Raw genomic sequence first — 21,568 nt, forward strand, 5'->3', positions numbered from 1 at the left:
GCATAATGAGAATGTGTAAAGAAGACAGAGCTGGTAGGCAGTGGAAGTACAAGAAACTAACGGAAACTATTTTGAGTACGAGAGATTCTGAAGGAATGCAAAGGGAAAACAAATGTCCAGAGGAAATTTCTAACCTTTAGAAGAGAGGCACAAAGAAATTGTCAAACCTCCATCCTTAGTGGAATCCAAACCTCAGCATTACAGCAGTCTGCTGCACTTTGTCCTGCTTCAAGGAAGAAGTCAGATTTAGATAAACTCAGGAGGTCTTTACCAACCTGCAGGTTGTTAGGGTTCTTTGACTGCATAAAGGCAATGAGGTAGTTGTCCTCACATAGAATGTCAAAAAGAGTTAGAAACTCATCTTGTATATATATGGAAAACATTTCTTATGACTTACATCAAACACTGACTTGGAAAAGTATCAAAATGTTCTCAGGGACTGCCAAATCTGATCTCTGGAACTGTTGTACTAAGTTCTGTTGTAAATTTTTAGTGAATAAAATACAGTATTGTATTTCTAATGTAGATCAGGAAACACTAAACCCTAAAAGTCTTAGGCATCATCTTGAAATTTTTTGTTGTTTTCTGAAAAACAAAATTTTACCTGTTTCATAGGTTGGTAAATCAGAGACTTCTCGAAGTGCAATCCCAGGTTGAAGAATTACAAAAATCTTTGCAAGATCAGGATTCAAAAGCTGAAGATGTAAGTAGAAATCTATATCAAACTTACATTCAGGTAGTTGCAGGGATTTAAACAGAATTTTTGTAAAAGTTTCTGCTTGTTCTGTAGTAAAGAATTAGACAACTAGAAATTTCTTAATGTTTAACGTATTCTTTGTTATTGTCTTAACACTAGATTGTTCTTCTTTATTTGAAGTATAAGACAAAAGAAGACATTTTTGTAGGAAAAAATAGAAACATTCAATGCAGAGAAAGTATCAGATGTGTTTTATTTGATTAAATTTGTCCCAATACCAAACACAGCATTATTTAAAATTATATAGTTAGAATTGAGTTTTGAGGGGAATCGAAGACATGTTAATTCTCCACATCTTAGTAAAGTATCTGAAGTTATTTTTGTTTTAGTAGTGGAATTTAAGGTCTTTCCTACTGGTAGATGCCCTGTAATTTTTTTTAATGTATTATCTGATGCAAGAAGCTGGGCAGGTCAAAACTGAAAAAGGCAAATGATTTGTCACTTAACATAATGCAGCATTTTCTGTTTCCACACACAGAGTTACTTTTGTTTTTAATGTGAAAATACACATCACGACAGTTAGTGTGAAGAACAACTTTCAGTTTTCCACTCAAAAAAACGCTTTTGCCACCTCCTGTATTCGACACAAGCTCTCTAACTTTCTTGAAAACAGTGATTTGCAGGAGGATATATATACAGTGTGCACTCACAATACCAGTGTATTCCCCTGCTAATTGGCAACAAGTTATAATGCGTTGCATTCTATTTTTGTGTTTTTGTTTTTAACTCATTTTTATTAAAAAATAACAAATCTTCCAGCTGCTTACTTTCATTTAAGAGTTTTTAATTTTACTTGTCCATTAATTTTCAGAATAAAATGCATGAAAGTGAAGAACATAATCTTGTTCAATTAAGGTTATTTTCCTAAGTGATTTAGAATGTGTTTTAGTGTGCATTTTAAAATAGGCTCATACTATTCCACGATTCTGAGATATTCTTTGCATTCTTGTTCATTTACCAAAATCAGGCTTTTCAGAGTGAACAAGAATATGAAAACATTACTGTCAGATACTGTGTAGTGTAAATGGTCCCTATCTAATTGAATTCAGCATTATTTACTACACTGGAATTCTGTTCCTTTATAAAGCTCTGATTTGGATTGTAGTTTAGGGCATGTCTGCAGCTTGCTTACAGGACTGATTGCAGCCTGTGTAGGCATCATGTGAGGTGATTCTGCTTGTAGTAAAACAGCACCACGGTGCACCATGCTGTGTGTGTACCAAACAGGTGTTGCTAAGCAGAGATGGATTTCGTTATCGATTAGCTGCTTTCCTTGCTTGTGTGTAGGTCTGACCAAGCCAGTGGTGATACACGCACACTAACCTCTTAGCCTTTTTTGCTGAGCTCAGTGTGTAGACCTTCACTTCTCTTTAAGAAGCAAAAGAGTGTGGAATCAGTTCAGTTGAGGTTGTAAGAACATCTGAGTGGATAGACACCTCATCCAGTCTAACACAAAGCATAGCAAACCTCCAAGTTAAACCCAGTGTCAAGGGTAATCAAGTTGTACTGAGACATCTTGAAGTAATCTGTAAGCTATCTTTAAAAAGTGATTCTTCAGAATCATGAGAACAGAGATAAGGAGGCACACAGTATGCAGTTCATTGATGCAGCACTTTGACCAACTTTTTTCTGATTATTACTACTTCTCTGCAACAATGCACTGAAATCCTTGTTTCTGCATACTTAGGGTAAATATGAACAACCTTGAAAAATGAAGGTCCTGTTTGTATTCTTTGTTGTGTTTTTTTTTTTTTTGTGGGTTTTTGTTGCTTTAGTTTTGCTTGTTCTCGCAGGTGAAGTAAGTTTTAGGCTTGCTCAAGAACCATTATTCTAACCCAGGCAAATGTCATTACTAAGATCTAGATGGGGTTGCTATTTGATTTTTGTACTGAAGGTGCGGTGGAAAGAGGATGTTAGGAAGACATCAGTGTGATTAGGCCTGTAATGGGCACTGACACAGCATGTTGGGATTCGTGAGTAGTCCCTTCGGGGTACTGCCTTGCTAGCCAGGGCCTCCCTACCCTGATCTTCCAGACTGCTGTGTCGAGTGAGACATCCACAGTGTGTCAGAATAGCAGGTTTGATTTGTTGTTCTTCAGAACACGTACATTTGTAGGGCTGCTCAACAAATACTCCAAACAGCCTTATTATGTTATTTGCATGCCTTATCACTCCTTTTCTTCCTGCTTGTTCTCCCTTTTTCTGCCTTCTGTAAATATAGTCCTAAATAAACGACTGACCTTTGAATACTTCCACCCCACTAGACCAAGTCTTGCTAAATATGTAACAAATCAGGGATTTTTTGCACTGTTACGTAGGCAATCTTGGCTTTATATGCTATTCTCATAACAGTTACTATGTCCTCCTGACTTAGCATCTCCCTGCAAGGTCCCCAGCATTCTGTTATATGTTTGGTTTCTTGTGAAGCAGCTTTGCTCATTGCTCCTACCTGTCTGTGAAATCTGGCCGTCTCTCATGGTGCTGTTCACAACTTTTCTCGGCTTCTGACGTTTTTAGCTGTTGTATCAAGCAATTTTCTCAAGTCATGTGCTGTAGTTTCTCTCATCCTGTTTAGTTAGCCTAACCTCAAGCCAGATCACAGTCATCTGCCTGCAGCCTTAACATGCAGAACAAAACCAAATTTAGACCCCAGAAAGGGGAAAAAATGCTTTAGTTGGCCTGTATGTAATTAAGTATGCATAAACTTTTAAGAACAAGACTATTTCTGTAGGTGTTTTAGATGCAAAGGACAGATAGCAATTAAATACTGGGGAGAATAACTTTTCTAAACCACTCCATCAGTTGTTTGTGTTTTGTAAATGGAACTTGTTAACATAGGGAGAAAGTAATTAAAAGGCTAGTATTGATTTGTTGATTTTTACAATTTTATTATAGAAATATTTTTCTACACTTACATGAACTTCAATATGAAGCTATTTAAAGAATAGATAAAGCTTCAGCTCTTACTGGGATTTTAAGTTACTGGCCTTCCTACATGAGAACAGCAGTTATACCATTTCTTAGTAGCAGAGAATGTGGATACATGACTTTGAAACTGACTGAGTTTCAAAAAAAAAAAAAAAAGTAATGTTTGTCCAGCTTTAGAGTAATTCACGTTTTACCTTTTATCCTCTTTTCCCTTCTTGTGTCTTGGGTAAATTACTCTGTCTGGGTAACTCAGTCTAGCTTTTAATGGCGTGTGCTGTGAATTACTGTTAGCTTCTTGCTTGTGAGAACATTTGATCTGTATGGATGGGAAGGAGGTTGCTCCCTGCTGATTAGTGTGTCTACCAGTCTGCATCCAAATGTAACTTAAGAATCCTCAAAACAAAAGTTGAGTTCATTTTTAATTTTCTTAGAAGCCTTAGGAAAATAAATAGTCACTGCTGCCAAATTTTCCCTTTCTTATCTAAACCAATTGGTAGTGCTCCAAATGGTCAGACTTAAGTGACCTTTCCAATTTAAATACTTTGTGATCAAGAAAGATCTGTTGTTACTAAAGACTTGGTGTTGCAGTAGTTATTCAGAGAACTAGAAGAAGCAGCAAAGTGGTCAAAACCTACAGATTCTTAGCTGCTCTAAATTTATGACTCTGTAGTCAGTGGAGTCACGTTGGCTTATTTTTGCATGCTCGCCCATTTTATTATAGTGCAATAAGGAAACGCAACTTTGAAGTTGACTTACACATTTGAAGTTAGAAATCATAAAACACGACCCAGGAATGTGATCAAAGACAATATGTAGAAGCTTTTACCTGTAAGAAATCTAAAATCTGGGGGTGATGCGCACTGTAATTGTTCCTTCTGGCTGGATGCCAAAACATGTGCTGAAAGACCACTGGAGGAAAAACAGTGAAGTAAGTTTGTTGATGATGGTGTTCTAGAGCAGTCGTCACGTGCTAGACATTCACTTTGATTGGTGTAGGATAAACACAAAGCAAAATGGAGGTTAATACTTTGCATTTGTCTTGTACTTGATCTGTGTGAAAAAATCACAATTCATAATCACCCCAGAAAAACACATGCATCTCTTTTTTGCAGTTGTAGCCCAATAGACTGCATATTTTCTCCTGTAATGTTACTTGTGTCATTTTTGTCTTAAATGACTTTACAAAGCAGCAGTTGTTGTCCTTTGAAATTCTGGTTTAAGTATGATGATTTATAAGTGTGCTTTTTACTATTTCTATATTTTTGTTTTTAGTGGTGTGTTTTAGAAAATGTTACAGTATGAAACAGCTAATGAGAACAGAGGAGAAAATGCGCATGCCTGAAAATATGCATAGCTTTAACTTTTCTGTTCATGTACTTCCTAAATAGTTTCTTCTGTTGGCTGCTGTTTTGCTTTATACTAATGTCATCTCTGTTTCTTGGCATGGGCTTCTGCTCAAGGCTATTGTGAGTATGGCTTTCTATTTACTTAACACTACTCTCAGTTCACAGACATTTATTGGTTTTATTTTTTTTTAAAGATACTCACTGTGTATGAAGTGAGTTTAAGGTTAAAATAAAATCTACTTTGAAGCTTTTATTTGAAGATCTTATTGAAATGTGATTTAACCAGAAAGTGGAACACTGTAAGTTGTATGATATTTTTTTACATGTCAGTGGAAATGAGAAACAGAAAAGTTGTAAAAAATATCTGCTGTTCTCCAGTCCAGAACACTCTATTCCCTCTAGTTTCTGTGGTAATAGGAATTTGTTTCAGCTAATTTATTACACATCTAAATTCAGATTGGTTTGCAGTATAGCTAAGGTGACTCTTCTAGTGAATTTTGCTGCGCTTTCTATATTCAGGTTAATCTGTTAAGTCTGATTAAAACTGCTAAGGAATATTGTCCTTTATGGTTCTTGCCTGTATTGATCTAGTTCCCGGGGAAATATCTGTGAAAATATGAAGCATTCTAATTTCACAGTAGTCATGCAGCTGTCAAGGAAAGGATTGCTACCCCAGAGGACAGGTTTACAATTGTGATTTAAATCTGAGTGGTGGATTTGGGCTAGAATTTCGAAATTGTATCTTAAAAATAATTTTGAAATTACGTTAAAGCACTGCAATATATTAAAGTAACACATTTAACTTTCCATTTTAGTCAGTTCTTCTGAAAAAGAAACTTGAGGAACATCTGTAAGTATTGTGTTAGTCTTATTTTGCTTTCCATTTAAAATGTGTTTTCCATATGGCAGGGAAGGCAGATGCTCATTAATAATGCATCTGAAAGATATACAAGTAAGAGAAACTGCTTCGCACAGGGGAGTTAGGGAATCTGCTATTTGGATATTTCATTTCATAGAAAACCCTTGACAACTTGGTAAAAGCTATAAGTGAGCCATCGTTTTGTGGTAATTAGAACACATTGACTAACATTACCTAAGAAAAGTAAGTTATTTTGTTCTGAGAGAAACATTATAACGTAAACAAAAATAATCTCTTTGCATTTTAATAGGGCATAAAGGAGCATTTAAGGAAGCGTTATTATTTTGTTCTACTATTTCTGCTTTCTAAAATGTGAAGAGTTGCTCACTTTGTTTGCTGAGTTCACATAGTTTCTGTTGCTTTGGGGTTCAGCCATTCTTTCTTAATGTAATCTCAGTTACTAGTATTCATTTTAGGCATTGGTTGTACTATTTACTGTAAGTTCTAAAGTAAGTTTGTAATTTTGGACTGAGAATGAAGCTACTTTTTCTCCATATACTGTAATAATTTTCAGCTTATGTTACAAATGTTTCCACAGTGATATTGATAACCTGTCTTTTGTCCTCATGCCCTACAGCAAAAATCAGTAATGCTGTAAGAAATATATTGCTATTTGAGTTTTTTTGTTATTTTTATATCATTTAATGTTCATTCAATCACAGTAAGCGTACTAGGAAAACAATATGTACCTTTATGATTTGTAACAGTGAGAAGCTCCATGAAGCTAATAATGAACTACAGAAGAAACGAGCTATTATTGAGGATTTGGAACCAAGATGCAATAACAGTTGTGAGTTCACTGGCATTCAGTCTATTCCTTTTCTTTGTGAAGTATTTCAATTGTGAGGTCTTTTATTTAGAATACCTGTAGAAAGTGCAGGTTAAACAAAATGTACATTTGGAATGGCAGTGGTATTTGCTGTTAATTTCTCCAGAATTTATGTGGCCAGAAAATATGCTTATAATACTTGAAATGAAGGAGATCGTATGTTAAAGACCACCATGACAGTGACCATAGAAATACCTACTCGGTATCGTACCTGTCATGGAACCTCAGCTGCTCAAAGCTGTCATGTCTCCTAACATCTTAATTTCGAAGACCTTAGGTTATTTTTACTAACAATATATGTTCCTTCAGTATGTTTTCAGATGACAGGTTAGAACTGTGTTGTAATTTTAGAAAGCTTTTGGACAGCGGTTAACAAGAGATTTGGTTTTGTATCATATAGACAGGTGGTTTCCAAACTCCTAGCATCTGTTAATGACTGATTTTTAGTACAATCGTGCTATTTATTTCTTGAGAAATATTACTGGAGCTAGGTTGTTGTTTTGAAGCTTACTCACTATAGAACAAGGCAAAAGCTTGCAACCAATTTCAGTTTCTCTGGTTTCCATACCAAAACAATTGCAGTCATGAAGAGATCCAGGAAGACTGAAATATAATTTCGATGTTCATTGCACAAATCCTCTATGAAGATGTATAGTTTATACAAAATGTACTGTCTCAGCATATTTTTTTAATCAGTGAAGGAAAAGGCTGTGCAATGAAAACTGTCCTTCTGGTCTGCACTGCTGTGGAAGAAATTAAATTGAGTATGTTAATGTTGTACTTCTGATGATTTTTGTCCAGTGTTACAGCTGAATGTATCTAAGCAAGCATCATGCCTGTTAATCGTTAATCTCACATTTAATAGGTAAACTCATTTTTATCTGAGTTACAGTACCAAGATATTTTGCAGTCTATAATGTATTAAGAAACTAATTTTGTGAGTCTGCTAAGTAATTGCAGTGATTTGATTCCCTTTCTCTTTATTTTTCATTATTTTTTAAAACAAAACTTTTAAAACAAAAATTGCTTGAGATTGTGAGAGTACACATTTGTTTTTTTTTCCTGAGCTGTTTAGTAATTAAAATTATGATATCTGCTGAATTACAGTCCTTATGTAAGCTTTTCTTAACTGCAGTATGTTCTAGCTGTGCCTTAAATGTCTGTTCAAACTCGTGAAAGTAAACATAATATAATTGTTATTTTCCAATGTGTGTACCTCTTTACATAAAGCACTCAAAATTGAAGAATTACAAGAAGCTTTACGGAAGAAGGAGGAAGAAATGAAGCAAATGGAAGAACGTTACAAAAAATATTTGGAGAAGGCCAAAAGTGTAAGTATATTTGTTCTACATCAATGATTCCTGTCGGATAGTTTGCACCACATGTCCAGTCTCCAGGAATAAAAAATAAAGAAGTTAACTGTATATACAGTGGTAACAACAAGAAAAGAAACTGTGAGGTTCTTTACCTTCCTTCCATTGTGGTACACAATAATGATTTATTCTGCAGATTTTACTCTTAATCTTAGAATCATAGAATTGCTCAGGTTGGAAACAACCTTAACGCTCATCGGCTCCAACTGCAAGCTAACCATACTACCCTAATTCTAACAACCACTGCTAACTCATGTCCCTGAGCACCACATCCAAACGGTTTTTAAACACATTCAGGGATGGTGACTCAACCACCTCCCTGTGGAGCCTGTTCCAGTGCTTAGCAACCCTTTCTGGAAAGAAGTTTTTCCTGAGATCCAACCTAAACCTCCCCTGGCGACCTAAACCTCCCCTTGTGTTCATGGCTGTCCCCTTTTGCTGCCTATCCATAAGCCCCTCTGCTGTCTCTGTAAACATATATACCCATGGCTGCAGATTTTTGGGGGTTACCCCGTCAAACCTGACATACCAAAGTCAGCAAATGACAAGGAGAAGTGTGCTAATCCTTTTCTAATGTTGTGACAACCTTTTTCTTTATCAGAATTCTTCAGTACTTGTTTCTCTGAGTGACAGAACTATAGATCAGTTGAAGTCATGTCCATGCTAGGAAGTGATGTGAAATAGCTGCTCTGTGTTTCAGAATCAGAGAACCACCCATATAAACTAACAAGGGAAGAAAGTTCTATGCGCAAAATTATTCTTTAATGAGCATTTGTGCTGGGACTTCTCTGGAGTTCTGACACAGTTTTCCTGAAGGTTATGCCTCTGCACGCACAATTATAGCTGATTGAAAGCAAGTACTGGCACAATTCGACCAACAATCTCTGCTTTCATTGGTTTTTCCTCTTTTGATTAAGATTCTCAGAGAAGGAAGATTAGAGTTCTTTGCTTCATGGGTGGCTGCATCCATTTATGCGTTTCTAGATGGTGTGGGCTTCTCAACACTGCTTAGTCCGTAATGTCTGTCTTACCCGCAGTAGATAATTTGATAGACCTTTTTATGAATTCACCTCTTAGCTGCTGCCGATTTCACTCAGTTCTTATTGCACAATGAATTTTTCATTTTTATTCCTTTTGCGGACACTTTTGACAATTTCCTCTCTGTAACGGCCCTCAGAGTTTACAGCCAGGGGTAATTACAGATGTACCAGAGTCATGATTACTAATTTAAATTTTATTTTATTTATTCATCTTTTGCTTCCTGGTTTCTGTTTGTGTCCTGGCTTATCTAATTGATTTAGAAACCATTTTAATATGAACTCTTATTGATGCTTTTTCTAAACAAAGTAGTGTTTTTGACTGAATCACATGCAAAAGCTGTTAAATTCCTCTGTTTATGCTTAGTATTGACTGTTGCTATTTAATATATACTTCTGGATAGAAGGTGGCTAATACTTACTCATGATATTGAGGATGTGGCTACACTGCCAGCTTCAAAATGGCAATATTGAGGTCTCAGCCATAGTTCTGGGTTTTTTTTTTATCTGATTATACCTTGATATTTTGTTTAAGTTTCTTAAAAGCATGCCAGTGTTATCATTCATGCCAGTGTTCCTGGTAGTATCAAGAGGTCTGTGGTGGCTGGATAGAGCTAAGTTGGAATCTGTCAATGGGTTCCTAATCCGGCAGAATTTTATGCTTCTTTCCATTATTTTGATGTAGTTTCCTTGGTGGCTTCTTGTAAGATTTTTGAAGGGCCTTCTGGAAATCTAAACAAATCCTTTACTTTTCCTTTTTTTTTCTTTTTTTGTCCCCTTACGTCTCATATTGCTTACTGTTTCTCAAGGTGTTCCGATGAAAGAGTCCTGACTTTCCCTTTCAGTAAGATTTAATTGTATGTACTGTGTTACTATGGGATGTTTTATACAACAGTAGTATTAGTTTCAGGTTAGCTTTTTGTGGTCTTCTTACCAACTTTCACTATTCTTTTTTGTGCGTGAAGATGAATATAGTCATAGCCTTCCACTACAGGAATTTTATCCAAGTCTAATGTGTATTTTCTTAGAAATATAGTACATTAAAGTATTGTTTTATTTCAGCGTCTCTATATGAATCTGAAATGGGTAGGAAGACAAATGCGATGTCTCTTCTTATATATCCAATTCTGTTAAAAAGTTTTCAGTTTTTTTCCATTAGAGTTAGGAATCTAGATATTTTGCTGGATTTGTTCTTGGTTTAGCTCTGTGGCTTTTAGCACTCAGATGCTGCCTGTAATGAATGCCACATATGAGCATACCTAAGTGTACATTTGTCTTATTAATAAGTTAATGGCCATGCATATGCTCCAGGATGCTTCTTAATGTAACAGTTTTCTAGAAATAGTGCCATCTGGTGCAATGTGGCATACTTCCAGACTGAAGATATTTGTAAGCTGAAAAGGAGTTGACAGGCCACAAGTAGGTAAACCAGAGCTATAATGAGAAAAGCCTTGGAGAAGAAGTTTCTACCACTGTGGCCCAAGTGAAAGGACCTGCATGTGTGGGTCTGAGACACTTAATTTCTTAGGTGTCACTTTTTCCCATTAGTGGTTTCATTTTATGGTCATGTAGAGGAGACCCCTGTTCAGATGCTCCAGTGGTACTGTGGCTGATGTTCAGAGCTGTCATGCAGTTCTTAAAGATCATTTTGCAGGTTTCAGCCTCTTAAAACTATGCATTCCTCTGTTCCACATTGTGGTGTGTCTTTTCTTACCATTGATGTGTTTTAAGTCACTTTTTTGTTTTTTAATCTGCCTTACATGGTTATAATTCTTTGAGGGTTTTTTTTTTTTTCGTTCCACTGGGTTGATTTTGCAGCATTTAATTAAGCACAAATTGGTCTTATCTTACAGGTCATCCGTACCTTAGATCCTAAGCAAAACCAAGGTGCAGCTCCTGAGATTCAGGCTCTGAAAAATCAGCTGCAGGAACGGGATAGAATGTTTCATTCACTGGAGGTATTAATCTTCACGTTTCCTTGTTGATGTGTATTTTTCCTCATTGTTTTCTAGATACAGACTAATACTTTTATTATATTTTTGTTTTTAATTTATGCTTTTGTCTTATAGAAAGAATATGAAAAAACAAAAAATCAAAGAGAAATGGAGGAGAAATTTATTGTTAGTGCCTGGTACAATATGGTAAGAAACTCCAAAACTTTAAAACATGGGTTGTTTGTGAAATGCCTCATTTAAGTACATGTTTGAAAAGTGTTTTCCAATACACAAGACACTTGTTTCTATGTTTCTTAATGTTTTTAAGTTTTTACTATCTAAGAGTTTATTCCTCTGATAACACTGGAGTAAGCTGGAAGCATTCAGTTGCTATCTTGTGGTTCTAGCCCTTCTGTATACTGACTTGCAGTGCCTGAATTTCTTACTTTGATTCTGCAATGTCCAGTCTTCCCCCTGTTTCTAATGAAGGGGCGAAAGGAAGCAATACAGTCTACTACTGCAGAAAGCACTCTGATAAGCAACCTCTTTAACCTTGGGTACAAGTTTAGTCCCAAGGGATGGGTGAACACAGGGGCGTGGCATGCCCTTAAATTGTTCAGAGTATAAGAAAGCAGCTACACAGCTTTTACTAGGTATTTGTTTAGAGACATTTTTCACCTTCAACAAATGTATTCAAGAAATCTCCTTGTTAGAGTGTGGCTGCACTGAAGCTGCTGTTCTAATCTGGCCCAAGTAACATCCACTTCTGCCCCCCTTGGCAGAATTTTCTTCTTGCTGTTCTGTGTTCTTGTATGTTCGTGAATAGTAAGGCAAAAATAGTACTTAAGCAAAGTGTTTGAATCCTTTAAATATTGAAGGCGTTTTCAAGTGACTAGTGTCCTTGACCAGTTCTGTTACATTACAACCACTGATGCACAGAAGACAGGGCTGAATCAAGAGATGTGTTCGGTAATCAGTCATGAGTGCCAAGATGATTGTTGATGGTTTTGTGTATGTCTTTATCTGATTGGGCTCTACTTCTGTGCACAACCCATCACATCTTTTCTCATTTTGTCCTTGCATTTGCTCCCACTGGAAACACACTTTCAAGATGTGCTCCTTCTGTATGAGCTGCTGGTGCAGAGTAAAAATATTTTAATTGTTCTTGAAAGAGAAGTACTTTTCTAGTTCAGCATACTAAAGGGGGGGTTGGGTGATGAGGAGAGGCACTTCTGAAAATGTTTGTCCAGTCACCATGTGCTTATACAGAAAAGCATATTGTCAGATGTGGGAATCCAAGGGACCTGTTCCTCAACAATCTCCTCTAAATTTGGACAGTAATTGGAAAAAATATTGAGAATGTTGTTAAGGATCAGGAAGAATGTCATACCCTTAAAATGTAATTCTTTATGTTTGAAATTCAAAACAACTTAGTGTTGGTGGAGATAATAAAATATAAATGAATAAAGTTGTCAAGTGTTGTGTTTATTTCTGAGAAATTTCTTTTTGTCCACAGGGGATGACTCTGCATAAAAAAGCAGCAGAAGACAGGCTGGCTAGTACAGGCTCAGGACAGTCCTTCCTGGCTAGACAAAGGCAAGCCACGAGCACAAGGAGGTCATACCCTGGTCATGTCCAGCCAGCAACTGCAAGGTAGAGAAGCCTAGCCCCTAGAACGAAAATTGCCCTGTGATTCAGGTCACTTCTATTGCAAATGACAACATTCAAGGAAAAGCAACCAGCATCCTTTCTCTTTTTTCCTTGTTACCACCCTTATTTTACAGTTCAGGAAAGGATTTTATTATGGTTTCTCATTGTTCTATAAAGTCCTTTGCTTATATTTTTGGGAGTCCGTCTCTCTCTTTCTCTCCCTCTCTGCATTTTTCTGAATGTGCCGAAGTTTTGAAAACATCTAGCTGTACAGTACTGGAACCTCTTAAGTTTGTATGAAGCCTGGTCTCTTACAAAAAGCCTCCTATGGGTTGTCTAACAGTGTAATTTTCCTGTCACAGTTGATGTATTTGTGCCTACAAGTGTTGTCACAATTGACAAGACTGCCTTCGTTTAAAAGGAATTAGACCTTTAATAGTATGCTAACCAGTTGCTTCAAAAAAGACTGAAAACTCATAGCAGAAATGCAAAATTAGTATATAATATTATTGTAAAATATATTTGCATCTGAAAGACTCATTGGCAACAGAAATAAGCTTTGTTTTTTTATTTTATTTTTAATCTCCTATATATAAATTTTCCTCTTGTTCCTGGTGTTGAGTAGGGAAGCAGGATTTTTTTTTTAAGGTTTTTGCTTATCCACTAGTGTTGTCTATTTGCTTGCAGAACTGAGTATGTTCAAACAGTTTATCCCATTCTTCTTGATCAGTTACATGCATAATACATAGTGTAAAAAAAAAAAAAGTGTTTGAAGTGCTTAAATATGCTACTGCATCTTCCATTTTAAAAAGGCATTTTTATTAAAATTTTACTGTTTTGGACTTGCAGTACATAATGGATCAAGGCCTAAGTTAATGTTGTTGATGTTACTGTATTTCAGTTGTCATCCCCTGGTAAGCAACTTGCTTTTAATATGTTGATTGAGGGTGTAATTGTTTCCGTTGCCTTACTAATGGTACCAGTGCCTTCAGGTGAGCATGTTTGCCGACTTTGCTGAAAGGTGGCTGTGATTTGCTACGTTCTTAGCATGTAGCTGGTTGATCTTGTGTTACTCTGTAGTACCTTGATATTGATCAGTCAGGTGGATGGCGGCTCCTATTATAAATTTAGGCCCTGATCCTACAAAGTTATTTTTCCTTGAGTGATTCTGTGCTCCAGCTATCCTTTTTTTTTTTTTTTTTTTTTCAAAGAATGGACAAGCACAAAAGACCCGAGTATCAGTTGGGAGTTTCGTACAGTACATCTTATTTTAAACATCTATAATTTAGAGATTGTTTGTACCCTAATGCCACATGCAATCTGGTTTCTATATTTATTCTTTTAGCTTGTTTTAATGCCATTCCCAATGGAGACATTTTTTCATAAATACCCATACTACAATTTATTAAGCATCTGAAGAACTGAGTTAATTCACGAGATAGGTGGGATGAGCAAGGCATCATTAAACAAGCATGCGTAGATTAAAGGACAAGGAACAGGTGAATGACACTTGTAGGTACTCTTTTATCTTCGAGTACATCATCTGTTTTAATCTAGGCTAAGAATGCTTTCAAAATATATCTGAAAAAACTTCAGTTCTAATCTTTTTCTCCAGTCACACCAAAAACATAGGAACTCTATTAACTGCATACAGATTTATCTTCTATGTTTCTCATTTGGGAAAAAAAAAATAATTTTCTAAAAAATCTCATTATTAATTCGACATATGAGAAATCTGGGCTATAGTTGCAGGATAAAGCTGAGACAGCAAAGGTATGTTCTTGTGTGTAGAAAAGTAACGATGTAAAGGCAGTTTAGAACAATTTCTGTCCTTTTGTGTCTCTTCCTGAGATGCCAAATGCTAACAACAGGACAAACAAGTCTTATGTAATTCACGAAATCATAGGTATTACCTACCGAAGTGACCACAGTTTGTGTTGAAGTCTTTTAGTGATCTTTTTTTGTGCAATCCATTGTAGTCATTTGAAGAACTTTTTTCTGCCTTGAACTTTTTACTTGTCTCCTGTGTGAACAGGAGTGAATAAGTGGGTTTTTTATTCTTGTTTGAGAGTGCAACTTTTTATATCACCTAGAGGAAGAACATAAAAATAGCTAAAACTCCATCTTTATTTTAATGTTATCAAACTGCCAAAATCTACCTGAGAAAGAAAGAAATATTGCGACTTTAGTGGGAAGTGTTATCTTATAAATTTGTCTAATAATTTCATCTGTTGGTGTTAATTAGACGCATGCCTAACATAACTTAAACACAATCTGTGCACTCAAATAAAACTCCTTCCTTTTATTATTTTAACTTCTATTTTACCATTTTGCCCCCAAAGTTCTGATGGCAGACAAATGCCTCTGATGGCTGGGAGATGGCAGAACTTCTAACCAGTATTTATTCTTTATCTTTTAGTTGTGGCTTCTTTCCTCTGTTCATGTTTGCTGGCTTATTTTTCTACTCTGTGGTAGTCTCCTCTTTTTGACTGGGCTTCCCTTTCCCGTCAGATAATATGTTGAAAATACACTGAGGTGTATATTCAACAGAACTTGCATTAAATATAAAAATCTAAAAAATATATTGCAATCCTACAGGTGTACCTCTAAAGATAATCTCTTTCTATCCAGTTCCAATTAGTTATTTGTTCATTCTTTTGATAGTCATCAATGGGAATTCAATTCTTTGTTCTTTAGCATTTTCCTGTTATTGTTTATTGCATACATCAATTCTTGATCATTGAATGTGGATGGTTCTTAAGAAATATTGCTTGTTATGTAGCTTTGGAAATAGTGTGCTATTAAAAAAATAAGGGCTCAGAGTGTTACTTGAGGGGGAAGGCACCTGTACAGAAGAGCCAGCAGTGAATCGTGTCTGTTCTTCATATCATCAGTTAAAGAATATAGCGAAAAAAAATAAAATGTAATTGTCTAAGTACAATACGTACTTCTACGAAACTTCCAGGAACATTTGTTTGGAGGCAGCAGACTGTTGACATCAAATCTGTAGTGATAGTTGTTAAAACAACATTATAGGCTGTCCTGATGCATTACAAAAGCAAACAAAAAAACCCTCTCTAATTACAGGGTGGCCTTAAAGAAAAAGGGTTCTCTAGGACTGAGGTAAAACAGCTGAAGAGTTCCTAGGAATACACTCCCAAGTACTGTGCTGAGGATATGACCATATTAGTCTTCTTGGGACATTTCAATTACATGCCAATAAAAGATAGCAGTGAAATACGCAAAGATGTTAATTGTTTAGAGTTGAAGCATAGTTTCTCATCTTAAAGAATGTGCAGTTTAGTTTCTATACTTCCATGTTAAGTTGGTAGCATAAATGAACAGATATTTAAAGAAGTATTCAAATTGCTCAGGTTTCTTATGGCAACACTTAACCACTTGAATCATTAACATGTATTTTCTGAGTGCAGTAATAACTGGAGTAATCTAATGTAAGGGTTCTGAGTCCCACCCACAGTGCAAAGGGAAACAGACTGTCAGAGCACACAGCTGTATGTATTGTAAAATGAAGCAAATACAAATTGGCTGCAAGGTGTTTTTCAGTATCTCTTTGGAAATAAGCAAATGGTAATCCTGTGCTGTTCTGATGATAGTAGTAACAGCTCTGCAAGTTCTTTATGGCTTTCTATTCATGTAAGCAGCACTGTCATTTTTTTTAAATTGCATATGAAAGAATTAACAGTGACAGTTCCTATTGCTGCTTTATGATCATCTTACTAGTAAGTGGTGCAGGCTGTCAAGAAAATTTAAGAGGATTTGTCAATTTTCAAGTTCTTGATATTTTGACAGGTGCAAGTAGCTTTTGCTTTTCCTCAGTTCTCTACTGTAGTAGACTATCCACTTCATAGCTTCCTGGATGGTTTTTAGTGTATTTAATTATCTTGATATGTTGACATTTCCTGTAGATATGGTAATTGGAAAATATTTTAATTTCACCACTTGATTTTCTTCTAGTTAGTGATTGACTGAAGACAGTCCTGAATGTGGCTGATTTTTTTTCCTCTGATGAAACAGAAAAGTTACTGAATTTTACTCATTTTTTAGAAATTTTTTTTCTTACTGGACACTTTGTCATTTTGCAAGGATTGATGAGGGAGCTATTTTTGCACTCAAAGTCAGATCTATAATTCTGACTTCTTGTGGGTTTTTGCACATGTGTTTTAGGTAGAATGTATGGACTCTTGTTTTGCAGTAATACGATGCTGATAAGCTTGACATCTCCAAAACAAGTTTAGCAGATTTTGCAGGCATTTTCCTCACCTGTGTTGTGCAAATAAATAGCTAAAAGAGGTTCCTTTGACAGGAAACACTCTTAAGTTATGTTTTTTCCACCTGGCAAACCACATGGTTGTATTTCAGAAGTGTTCCTTGCAGAATAGTTTGAAAGCTGAATTGTGATTGAAATGTGATCTCAGGAAATCTCATGCTTATGAGGAAAACCTCTTCGGAAGTTCTTCCTTAAATCAGCAGTATTAGCTGATGCTGGCAGTGTGATATGCTTAGTGTTCTGTTAAAATGAAAAGGTGGATCATTATAAATGTAACAATTGGAATGTAAAGATTGCATAGGCATGAAATTTAATGAATGAGGTTCTGAGCCACAAAAAACTGCGCAGCCTGGACTTGTCCCCTCACGTGTATGAACAACTCTCATGTATTGGCAAGGTTGTTGCTTTCCTACTTTGTGCTTTTCATCAGGAGAAAGAAGTGGACTCACAATACTGCATGTACCGGTATAGGACCAAGAAATGGCAAGGAGTGAGTCTTACTTGCACTTGGAATGACTTCAAGCCAGATCATTTATCTGAGGGCAGGCTGAAGGAAGTTGTCAAGCTCTATGTAGGATCCTAGGTACATCATAGGCTGGTAACTTTGAAGGAATAGAGGAAACTGTATGGCATGACTGCTTTTGTTTCTTTGCTCCTGTGATGTTTCTTCCTTTTGGAAACTCAGACAAAGAGCAGTAGCCCGTTAATAATTCTGCAGGCTATTAAGTAAGTAGAAACAGGAGTTGATTTCCATGGTTTGAAGGTGGAGGTGACAGATGCAAACAACTGTTAAGTACAAAACTCTGAAGAGCAATATGTCTTTCAGTTTTGCTTTATGGTGGTAGTTTAAAAGTGAAGAAGTGGAACCTGAGCCTTTGGAGCTGTTTTTTGAATTGCAGTTGATTTAAGTATTGGAGGCTTTCCCTATTTAAGGTAGAAGCTGTGATTATCAAACACAGCCACCTCAAACTTCTTTCATCTGCAGTAGCAAATCCCTGTAAATATTCTCTTCTGACAATCTTAGTGCAGTGAGATTCTGATGACTTGTTCTCTGTTTCTGCTTGACTCTGCTTTAGTGAATTCACTGAAATATTTGGCTACAAAGATGATTTTTTAAAAATACCAGCTTATTAAATCAATTGATGCATGAACTTGCTGATGAATGTAGACTGAAAATGAATGAATGACTGTAGATAGAGAAGCCATAGAAAACTTGACAAATGAAATAGTCCCACAGGACATTGTACCAACATCTAGCTGGTTGCATTTTTTAGGTAGTGGAACAGTAGGAGCTCATGGTAAATGCTGTGATGGAAGCCCTCATCCAGCAGCTGTTAGTGGATGATTTCACTATTGACTTTATTATAGCCCAGGTTCTGATCTTTGCTTTTAGACCTTACCAAAGTAATGGGATTGTCCTGAAGTAGATCCCTGCATTAATTGTTTTTGATGGCAAACCAGGGATTTCTATGGGTGCTGTTTGCTGTGTATATACAAGATCATTTTGAAAACTGCCAGCATATCCTTCAGTCTCCTTAACATTAAGTGTTGATTTCAGACTGAAACCACGTTCCTTCTGTCAGATAAAAATTTCTTGTTGCTGTTGGATCTCAGAGAATGAGCCATATTACATGAGAAACATTGCTAGAAGAGGGAAATCTAGGACAGCTGGGGCAGCGTTTCCTGTTGGTGACTTTGTTCGTTGCTTCACCCTAGAGAGGTTCTTTACTATCAGATGATGTTAGAGTCTGACATTTCAGAGCAAGCAAAATGGTTGTTTTAATCTTCTCAAAAGCAAACATTTTTCAGTGCTTTGAAGTGCTGTTAACTACTGTAGCATGGAATAAATCTGAAATACTGCAAGAGCAATTCTTTTCATTGGTATAGGGATTGTTCTCCAAATAGAACTTGAATCACTAAAGATTATCCTTAGCATCAAGAGATAAGAAAATCAACATAAAGGCCATTTGTTAGTTTGTTAACGTGCTTGCATTGTAAACATGGTCATGAAAATGAGTGGAATTTTAAAAGAAAATCCCAAACGGAGTAATATATAGGGAGCTATAAAATAGTTGTGATAAAACTGTAACGCTTTTTTATTTGAATTCGAATAAAGCATTCTTTACATAATACAGATTTTATAAAGCAGAGATTTTAGTTCTTAGTCATCAAACATTAGTAACCAGGAGAATAAACCTATTTCTTGGGAGTATCAGTGGTTTTTGAGAGAGATCTTAAAGTTTGTATTTAATCCTTGAATAGCAATAAATATGACATTATAATGCCACACTTCTTAGAATTTATAGTCTACTTTGTATTCTGTATTTATAAGAATTATAAAAATGTGACGTGGTGTTAACATGGCTGTGGAAAATGATAAGCTGAGAGGCTCATTTAAAGAATCTAAAGGAAATAACACATAGAAAATGTAGAAAGAATACATGCATAAAGAAAAAGAAACCTTAGCAGTAGAAACATTAAGAAACCTGCAGAAAGAGAAATCTAGGGGAAGTTAAAGTAGATGCTTGGTGGAAATATTTGGAGAGAGTCTAGTGTTAGACCTCAAAGTAAGGAGACTGTTGTTTGCTCTGTTAACTTTGGTGATTGTGTTACTAAATACTGGTTACAGGCAGCAAATTGGCTAGGAAGCCTGATCCCTCTTAAGACTCTAAACATACACTGAATAGGGAAAAAAACATGGTTGCTTAGAGATAAGATATCGTTGGGTTTTTTTGGATCAGATTTGCTTTGTGTGAGCAGTGTTCTGAGGGCAGTGTGTTGATAGATGCCTCCAGAGCTGGCTGGTGGAAAGGAGAAGCTCCTGTCCTTTCTGAGGCTCTAGTGAGCTGGAGTCATCCCAGTGAGAAGAAAAAACATGGGACGACAGAGAAGTTAAGGAGGTTCTAAGGCACTGATTGACCACTTGTAGGAAAATAGAGCTAATCAGTTTTGGTGCTGAATATCGAAGGGAAGTGTCTCACTAGGAAATAATACCCCAGGATAACAGTGAGCCTTCAGTTATTTGTAGCTGGAATACTTTGGACTGCCAAGAAAATTAAAGTCACTCCTCCACAGACAGGTCATCTGCAGAATAAACTGACTCATTCTGGAGATGATGCAGAAGAAACAACAGGTTATGTTGAGGGAATTTCCTATTATATTTCACATTGTTATCTTCTGGAGTGTTGCTTCCTTCACAGGAAGATGTTGAAAGTATTGATTCATCTTCAGAGGTACTCCAAGAGAAATCAACAGACAGTTATTTTAGAACAATGTAAGAATTGCTGGTTTGAAAAGGGCACTCAGATGAATCAGGGGACTTGATACATCCTTGAAAGAGAATATACTGTCCAAAGTTGACAAGACTTCTTTAGAAGTTCTAATGTCCCAAAGAAAAACCTATTATGTCAATTCTGTGTATGTACAACAGGACACCCGAAGCACTGCTGAGCAGTAAGTCTGACCTGTGTACGAGAGGTGTTCCAAAAGTAATGCTTCTTATTTTATGATGTTAGCCCCCAAGATCAGAGGCAGATGCTGGTGGTACGGCAGTAGAGGTGGAACCTTCCCACCAATATCCCATTACATGTTGTTGCCACATGACAGATGGCAGCAGAGGGGCACTCTGACAGAACGGTGTCTGACATGGAAGTGCAGGTGAAGCAGAGGTGTGTAGCTGAATTCCTCCATGCGGAAAAAATGGCACCACTGACATTCACTGATGCTTGGTGAACGTTTATGGAGACCAACCAGTGGATGTGCGCACAGTGAGGTGATGGGTGCTGTTTTAGCAGTGGCGGCAGTTGGAGTGGGTCCCCTCCGCTGGTGAGGTTGTTTACAAGTGCAGCTTGCAGGCTGTTGTTTGCTGCTGGGGGAAATGCACTAGTGATGGTGACTGTGTTGAAAAAGTGTGATTTGTAGCTGAGAATGTGCTCTATCAAATAGTGTTGTTGTGCTCTTTCTGTCTGTTGTCGCTTCCACTAAATAGGAGGCATTACTTTTGGAGCAACCCACATAATAGGTGAGATTTTTAAAATGGAGATTATACATATTTATACATAGTAGATACGTTCTTATGTAGGATGAGCTTTTTTGTTGACTAACTACAGTAATCTTCATGTAATCAATCCTGAACTCTGTGACTTTCTGCACTCAGCCAGGCAGTGCAAAGCTCGCATAACCACACATCTCAAGCAGACAGTAGTCACTCCAGTATACACTCAATGTCTGCTTTGAACGTGCTCTTTTAAAGTATTTTCTATTTTTGTTCCATTTGATTTCTGTATGTATCTTTCTGATTGTTTTTCAGCTACAATGAGTGTTTTGGTTTGGTGGATGAGAAGGAAAAAGGAGAGATTTACATGCTGCAGGATTTGTAGCTGAAGGGCAGGGGGTTTTTTTGCATTTAGTCCTTGCATTTAGTTACAAATATTCTTCATTATCTATCTAACCTGGGTTTTCCTGTCACAGGAACTGTTCTTAAACCATGCTTGACCCCATGCAGTTC

General features: G+C 36.5%; 1 protein-coding gene across 11 annotated transcripts in view; it reads left to right on the forward strand.

Annotated features, from left to right (window-relative positions):
- The window catches only part of HOOK3 (hook microtubule tethering protein 3), an 84,206-nt gene that overhangs the window by 58,853 nt on the left and 3,785 nt on the right, over positions 1–21,568 (forward strand). For 7 of the 11 annotated variants that reach the window (XM_021380936.1, XM_021380941.1, XM_021380935.1 and 4 more), the window contains 8 exons: positions 616–703; positions 5,074–5,151; positions 5,847–5,881; positions 6,658–6,740; positions 8,010–8,110; positions 11,043–11,147; positions 11,259–11,330; positions 12,640–12,776. In XM_021380936.1, the coding sequence (XP_021236611.1) occupies positions 616–703; positions 5,074–5,151; positions 5,847–5,881; positions 6,658–6,740; positions 8,010–8,110; positions 11,043–11,147; positions 11,259–11,330; positions 12,640–12,776 (699 nt within the window). Of the gene's footprint in view, positions 1–615; positions 704–5,073; positions 5,152–5,846; positions 5,882–6,657; positions 6,741–8,009; positions 8,111–11,042; positions 11,148–11,258; positions 11,331–12,639; positions 15,717–21,568 lie in introns of those variants that run through there. The other 4 variants (XM_021380938.1, XM_021380937.1, XM_021380939.1 and 1 more) reach the window with 3 other exon arrangements.

The sequence above is a fragment of the Numida meleagris genome, chromosome Z, assembly GCF_002078875.1.
Source record: "Numida meleagris isolate 19003 breed g44 Domestic line chromosome Z, NumMel1.0, whole genome shotgun sequence".
In the NCBI taxonomy this organism is placed as follows: Eukaryota; Metazoa; Chordata; class Aves; order Galliformes; family Numididae; genus Numida; species Numida meleagris.